Below are 8,048 nucleotides of genomic sequence, written 5' to 3'. Positions count from 1 at the left end.
GGTTTCAGATTTACAACATTAGAATTCAATATATTTATATATTTATCAGCACAAGTCTAGGTAACTTACATCGCTTTACATATTTAAGAAAATGTTCCTTCAGACTGTCAAACTGCAGCGGGAAGGCAGAGGAACTTTGGGGTCGGGTGATAAGAGATCAACCAAAGGACTTGTATGCATGCATATAAGTGTAGCCAATGTGTCAGGGGATAGAGGAGGCCAGGGGGAGGTCAATGGGTGAAAAAGGAGACAGTACTATTTGCAATACTTTAAACAATAAAAAGAAAAAACTATTGGCACTGAAAAATGAATTCTCTTCTTCTGGCATCCCTATGATGTGGATGTTGGTATGGTTGATGTCAGCTAGAAGTCTTTAAACTCTCCTCAGTTTCTGTTTTTGTTTTTGCTGTTCTGATAAGGTGTTTTCCTCTATCTTCTCTTCTAAATCACTAATTTTATCCTCTGCATCATCTAATAAACTGTTGATTTCCTCTAATGTATCCTTCAATTATTGTATTCATTTCTGACTGGTTATTTTTTGTTTCCTATCTCTTTGTTAAAGTTCTCACTGAGTTCATCTACTATTGCCCTATGGTCATTGAACATCCTTATAACCAGTGTTTGAACTCTGCATCAGATAGATTGCTTGTCTCCATTTTGTTTAGTTCTTTTTCTGAAATTTTATCCTGTTTTTCATGTTTCTTTGTCTCCTCATTTTGACTGCCTCCCTGTGTTTGTTTATAGGTAGAACTGTTGTATCTCTCAGTCTTGGTAGAGTGGCTGTAGATAGTATGTGTCCTTTTCCTTGGTCGTCTGAGCTGGGTACTCCATTGGTATCCCTTTTGTGGATTGTATGTGTCTTCTTGTTATAGTGGAGCCTTGACTGCTGCTGTGACATCACTTGGAGGAATTGATTCTTAAGCTGACTGGCTATGAGAAGTGAGTGTGACTGTAGCAAATGACCTATTTGTTGGGGGGCTGACCCCACTGAGTGGGATTTGCTTCAGCTGGGCCCTGGTGCCTACTAAGTCCATCCTTTGGGGTATGTCATTTGTGGAGCTGATTGGGTGGTGCCCTGGTATGTTCTAAAGCCAGGCACCAGATGTGTTGGTTCTGGGACCTCTTGGGAGGAACTTTGGTATAGGCCAAGTTCAGTCACTGCCTGTGCCTGATTCAGGGCCACCTGATAGGAGCTGGAAAGTGATCTGTAGTTGACTGTCACCTGTGCTGGGCTTGGAGGGTGCTGAGAAAAGGTAAGCTCTGAACTGAGGCTGGCTGCCACTAGTGCCAGGCTTGGAGCTACTTAGCAAGAGGTAAAGGATATACCTGCCGGGAGCCGGTCCATCCTTGCTGTTTCAAGGGACCTGGCATATATGGCATACTGTTCTTAATATGTTTGCTCACCTTCTTGGCACTATGTGTTTTAACCAAGTTCACCTCTCCAAGAAAGGTTGTTTCCCCAGGTAGAGATTTTCTCCTGACGTTAGGGAGGGAATAAAACCCCTTCAAACCTAGCGAGAGAACATGGCTACAGAACCTGGCTGGAGAACCTGGATAATGTGGCTGGAGAACCTAGCAAGAGAACATGGACACAGAACTTGGCTGGAGATTGTGGCTAGAGATCCTGGCAAGGCTGCTGATCAACTGAACGCTGTCTCCGTGTCATTCCTTCTTCGCTGACTCCGTCCACACCTTTGGGGACCCCTGGACCTGCTGGGGTTGGACCCCAGCATATACCAAGTACAGCTGTTGATTGTTTGGGATTACTGGGCCTTTGAGATGTTTCAGGAAAGTCCACAGCATGAGGTCAGGCAGGCTGTTTGTGTGGGAAAGCCTTCAAACGAGGTTTGGTCTGTGCACTCGAGTTGGGTAGGGTGGGGTCTCAGGGAATCACCAGGATAGGGTGAATGATGTTAACCAAGTTAAGGAGTGCCTGCTGGCTTTTGGGGGGAACAATGGTGTTTGCCAGCACTTCCATTCCAACAGAGAGCTGTCCTGACCTCTGACCTTCCAGCCCTCACCCTGAAGCTTGGGAATTCAGCTCCTCCCCAGATGTCACTGGTGGTTTTCGAGCTGCTGCCCCTGTGGTGGAGCCCAGAATGAGTGAGTTTGTGAGTAAGTCTGTGCTCAGACCCCTCAAGAGGATGGATGCCTTGGTCTCCAAGAGCCTTCAGTCTAACTCAGTTGCAATCCCTGCTACTTCTCTCATACCGATCTCTCTCTCTCTCTCTCTCTCTCTCTCTCTCTCTCTCTCTCTCTCTCCATAACCTCAGTGAGGATTTAAAAAAAAAAAAGAATATTAGGTTTCCAAATGAGCCTTATCCAGTGCCTAGCACATAACTGGTGTTTAGGGAAATATTTTGGGGGGTTGAAACCGGCTTGATTTGTCTCTTTAACCCAGGATGCCTGTGAGCTGATGCCATCCTAGATATATGAGAAGGAATAGGTGGGTAAGGGTACTGGATTGAGAGTCAGAAAGACTTCTGACTTGGAGTAAGTTGCTTTACCTCTCTGTCTCTCAGTTTTCAGTTATTGTATATAAGATATCTAACAGGGACCCAAGGTGCTTATGAGGTACTCAGTGACAATGTCTTCCCTTTTCTAGACCCTTCTGGAATGTATGTACTCACTTTATATATGAGAATATCTTTTTGTCCTCCTTTTCATCATCGTCACATCTTTGTCAATCCCTTTCCTGGCTGAAACAAAGTCTCTCCCCCCACCCCACCTCCCCCAACCCCATGTGTGTGTGTGTGTGTGCATGCGTGTGTGTGTGTGTGTGTATACACAGAAGATTAGAAAAAATCCAATGAAAGAGGAAATCCCTCTAATACTCAGACTACCAACTTATTCTATGGTGTACCCTGTTTTCTCATCATTTTTATCTGTGGTCTTTTTATTCAAGGCCTCAGACCTGAAAAAAAAGTGGGCTAAAGAATCTCTTATAGGAAGTTAATCTGACTGATTACATTTCCCAGAAATGCAAAGGATAACATCAAAGGGCTGTTACAAGTCATCAGGGAGGAAACCTGTCCTGATGGAGGCACCTAACAGGTGAGAGCAGAAAGGGAGTGAGTGACCCCAGAACAAGGGGGCATAGGGGTGAAGGAGTGGGGACAGATTCATCAGTGTTTTCTCAGGAGCCCCGTTCTTAGCTTTCATTAGCTGCTTCTGCTTCTTCAACTGCTTCATTAACTTGAGCAGAAGTCGTTCAGGGTAGCTGTTGGCTGGTGTTTTTTTCTGGGAGAGAGCTAGGAGACTGCCTATAATCACTCCAGTTAGCAGTTGGCATCTCCCCAATCTGCTTTCTGGCTTGGACTGGCTCAGTCTTAACATTTGCAGAACCTGAGGCAATGCTCACAAATGAGTGCAGATTGTATCCTTGCCCCATGTGGGTGGGCTTTGGCACCAGCTGGCATAGTTGAATATCTCACACTGAAGCCTGTGAAGACCAGCCCCAAGTACCACTGCTCCTAATGAAAGCAGCTCTGCTCTCTAGCAGTTACTGAAGTGCAAAGGTATGGGGGAGCAGAACTCTGAATGTGGCTTTAGGCAGGGATCCAGCCCAGAAAGCAGTTATTAGTGGCCTGTGCTATGAGTAAATGTTCCCTGGGAGGTTAAGACATGAGCTAAATGAAATTATGATGATAATATCACCATAATCAACTACCTTTAACTGAGTACATACTCTGCTCCAGGCACTGGGCTAAAAACCCTTTGAATTCATGTCCTGTCTTTATACAACAGCCTGTTAAGATAGATATTAATACCTTTTTACAGTTGGATAGTTGGAAGCTTAAAAGATGAAGTAACCAGTCCAAGATTACACAAGCTCGGTGGCAGAGCTAAGACTACTGACTCCAGAGCTCAAGCTCTTACCACTCACTATGCTAGTATCTGTTCTGCCTTACATGATGATTGGACAAAGAACTTTCCAAAGGTTGCATGTGCCAGAAGCAGGTGGGAATAATGAAGGTTGTGAGTTCTAAATGGATTAGTTATACAGTCTGAATTAGTTATACAGACTGACCTCTAAGAGACTGGAGAAAGAAGGTTTGGCTCAAACTGACCCTTATTCAAGAGGCAGGTTTAGTGGCAAGCCCTGCGCAACCAACTACTGTGGTTCCACTGATCCCTTCCCTCAGACTCCATGGTGTTGTCTAGGAAGATGAACCTAGCAGCAGAAGGTTTAAAGAAGTCAGGACACATGCAGTCTGAGGTATGTGGAAGATGAGGGAGTAGGCAAATTTCCAGCCTTGCTTTGATGTGGCTAGGATGTTTGTATTACACATGAGCTTCATCCTTTTTTTTTTTTCTCTCTCTCTCTCTTATTTTTTTTTCAAGTCCCAACTGCTCTAGTCATTTTTTTCTCCCCTAACTCCCTGAAGGTATAACTCTATCTGCTGCCTTCCAGCTCAGTCGTGGACTGAGTCCATGGGGGTGAGTCAGTATGAGTTCCGTGCTTGTAGGTGCAGAACCACTGTACCTTCTGTCCACCCTGGCAGGTTGTAACATTTACCATCACCCACTTTGAGACTTTGTTTTTTATCAAGGTACCCCTACCTATAAGTGCCTCTTTGTTTTCCTCTCTGCTAGATACATCTTCCTATTGTTTCCAATTCAATAATTATTTTACCTGCTCTCTCTTCCCAAGCCGTTATATTCAGAGAACTACTCCATTCTCTGGAAATTGGGACCTCCCCAAGGTGACTCACTGAATCCAATGCAGGACACATGAATATGTAGAAATACATGTCTGTGGCTGCTGTTCCTGGTCCTTTTAGTCAGAAAGACCTGACTGCTCTATTAGTTTTTAAGTGCCTTAAAGAGAGGTAGGCTGGTGTGGTGGAAAGGGCACTAGACAGCATAGAGGCCAAAGCTGCCCTAATTCCTGCAAAAGAAACTGCTGACTGGGAATAGAGGCCTGAACCTGTCACCTCAGCCTGGTGCTGGGAGGCATGGTCTGTACTGAGACCAAGGCCATGTGGTCACTAACCACTAATGCTCCAGGAGTTCTGCTGGTGGGGCCTTGAAGAATCTTCTCCAGAAATGCTGTTTCCTTTAGGTTCCCCCAGCACTGATCCCTCACTTCCTTGTCCCTCCTCCTTGTGACAGCTACCTCCTCCTCCCCTCTTATCCTCCTGGTCCACAGTGCTTCCCACCCCAACAACTCTCCCTCCCCCTTTTCTTCCAGCTGATGCAGCCAGCCATGCTTTCTCCGGTCTCTCCTCCTACTCCCTCCCCCCTTGAATCCAGTCCTGGTTTCCCAGAAGCCAGCCTCCCTTTCCTCTTTGCCCCTCCCCCCTCCGCCCTGCAGGTGGCGACTTGGGGTGGTGGTGTCAGCTGGTCATCAACCCAAGCTGGCCCAGTCCGGGCGACTCCAGATCTCGCTGCTGCCCGACCCAGGTAGGACTCCAGAAGCTGGGGAGGCGGGCAGGGTACAGCTGGCAGCCTCCCGGAGGACAATGCACCCAGCTCTTAGCCATCCCCGCTCGGTCTCTGTCTTGTCCTGGTCCAGCTCCGTCCTGCCGCTCCCAGCCGCCACCGGGTCGCAGCCCTTCTTTCTCCAGGGGGGTTTCCCTCGTGGCGGGAGAGGCTCCGGCGACAGCAACACCAGCACCAGCGCCAGTACCAGCGTGGGGGAAAGCCGCGGCGGGAGCAGCGGTTCCCCCAGCTGCAGCACCGGCGCAGAGCGGGAGGACAACGACAACCAGAGCGTCAGTATAAGCAAACCACTGGTTCCCACTGCCGCCACTGCTGGGATCGCGGGACCCCTAGCCCCAAACGCTGACCCAGCAGCGCGTGTGGCTTTCTCCTCCTCGGCCGCCACCCCCTCCTCCACGCCCACCTACTCCTGCAAAATGACAGCAGCGGACGTCAGTGGGAGTGCTGCCAGGGGCATCTTCAGTGGGGGTGCTGCCGGGAGTGTTGGGGGCCCCGGGGCCCGCTTGGCTGGTGGCGCAGGGACCAGCAGCGGCGCCTCCTGCTGTTCGTGCTGCTGCTGGTGTAGCCACAAGGCCCTGGCACCGCCAGACTACAGAGGCCAGCATCACAGTGGCGGCTGCGCCCCTAGTTCGGGGTGTCGTTGGGGCTACCAGGCACTGTCCGTGGTGCTGCTTTTGGCACAGGGAGGGCTACTAGACCTGTACCTCATCGCAGTCACCGACCTGTACTGGTGTTCCTGGATTGCCACCGACCTGGTGGTGGTGGTGGGCTGGGCCATCTTCTTCGCCAAGAACAGCCAGGGCCGTCGGGGCAGTGCTGGGAGCCATCACCAGCACCACAATCATGCCTCGCCGCCCCTGCACCTGCCCGCTGCTTCCATTGGGGCTGCAGCAGGGACCAAGGCTCACAGTGGCCACAGGGACTCCGGAGGTCCAGGGGGTGGTTTAGGGGCGGCTGAGGCGGTGGGCGAGTTTGCCTTCGCCTACCTGGCCTGGCTCATCTACTCCATCGCCTTCACGCCGAAGGTGGTGCTCATCTTGGGCACGTCCATCCTGGACCTCATTGAGCTGCACGCACCCCTGGGCACCACAGGCTTCCGCCTTACTATGGCGCTGTCGGTGCCTCTGCTCTACAGCTTGGTGCGGGCCATCAGCGAGGTGGGCACTCCCCTGAGTTCAACAGGCCCCTTGATCCTGCAGCCCCAGCAACACCGCGCCTCGGGATGTTTCCTAGGCACGTGTCTGGATCTGCTTGACAGCTTCACCCTAGTGGAGCTGATGTTGGAAGGCCGCGTGCCACTCCCCACACACCTTCGTTACCTGCTCATCATAGTTTACTTCCTCACCCTCTCCTCGCCCGTGCTTTGGCTGTATGAACTCAACGCGGCAGCAGCCTCAGCCGCAGCTTTGTCCTGGGACCAGACTCCTGGACCTGGCAGCTGCAGCCGCCTTCTGCGCCTACTGGGCGGCTGCCTGGTGGACGTGCCCTTGCTGGCGCTGCGCTGCCTCCTGGTGGTGAGCTACCAGCAGCCCCTCTCCATTTTCATGCTCAAGAATCTCTTCTTCCTTGGATGCCGTGGCCTGGAGGCCCTAGAAGGCTGTTGGGACCCTGGAAGTCCAGCTTCTTCCAGTCGGGCTTCTTCCAATCGGGCCCGAGGGTGCTACGGCGCTCCACCCTCTGCCCCGCCTCCACTGCCACCTCTACCACCACCTCAGGGAGGCTCTCAGCTGAGTCACTGTATCACAGAGAACAATGAGGCAGGGGCCATGGCTATGTCAACACCCTAGATGTGGCCTCACAGAATTAAGGGGAATAACGGAGGTGGGGCTTGCTTTTCAGTTGAGAGACCTCAGCTCCCTTGTCCTCTAACCTTCTCTCACCCAGGTTACATCAAGATTTGTTTAGAAGAGGTAACTGTTGTCCAGCCCATGTGGCTCTAGTGGTTGAGCGTGGACCTATGAACCAGGGAGTCACGGTTTGATCCCCCATCGGGGCACATGTCCAAGTTGAAGACTCAATACCCAGTAGGGGGGTGTGCAGAAGGCAGCTGATCAATGATTCTCTCTCATCATTGATGTTTCTATCTCTCTCTCCTTCTTCCTTCCTCTCTAAAATCAATATATATATTTTTAAAAAGAACAGGTAACTGTTAATAGAGTTAAGGGCTAGTGTGTCCTTTTGCACTCCTTGAGTCAAGACTGCTTGGAGGAAGACCAGCAGCTAATAGTGAGGGAGGAGGGTCCACTCACTCTATTCTCCCTTCTCCATGTCTGATCCTAATTCTCACTTCTAAGGGTCTGGATACCTCTGCTTCTTGCTTTTGACACCTCTAACCTAATTCCTAGCCATTGTGTGGAGGAGGGAGGAATGGAGGAAAGGAGGTGCCAGGCACAGAGTGCTGGGCCTTAGGCCTTCTGCCTTACTTAGAAGTGCCAGCTTCTCTTAGGCTGTGGTTAGTGACCATTTCCCAGGCCTTGAAATTGACTCAGAATCCACTGTCCCCTCATGTGTTTATTGGATTTCTTCCAAATGGTAGATGCAAAGTCTATGTCTCTATGTACGTGTAGTATCGTTTTCTTATGTCTACCTTGTGGCCCGTTGCA

At 50.2% G+C, this 8,048-nt stretch overlaps 1 protein-coding gene across 1 annotated transcript; it reads left to right on the top strand.

The window, feature by feature from the left end:
• The first annotated feature begins 5,202 nt into the window (after nt 1-5,202).
• CECR6 (cat eye syndrome chromosome region, candidate 6) lies at nt 5,203-7,448 on the top strand. The gene has a single exon (XM_006779606.2). The coding sequence runs from the start codon at nt 5,466-5,468 to the stop codon at nt 7,230-7,232; it is 1,767 nt and encodes a 588-aa protein (XP_006779669.2). The 5' UTR covers nt 5,203-5,465; the 3' UTR covers nt 7,233-7,448.
• Nucleotides 7,449-8,048: the final 600 nt, after the last annotated feature.

This window comes from Myotis davidii, unplaced genomic scaffold, assembly GCF_000327345.1.
Source record: "Myotis davidii unplaced genomic scaffold, ASM32734v1 scaffold908, whole genome shotgun sequence".
Taxonomy (NCBI): Eukaryota; Metazoa; Chordata; class Mammalia; order Chiroptera; family Vespertilionidae; genus Myotis; species Myotis davidii.
This window is presented reverse-complemented; position numbering and strand designations above follow the sequence as displayed.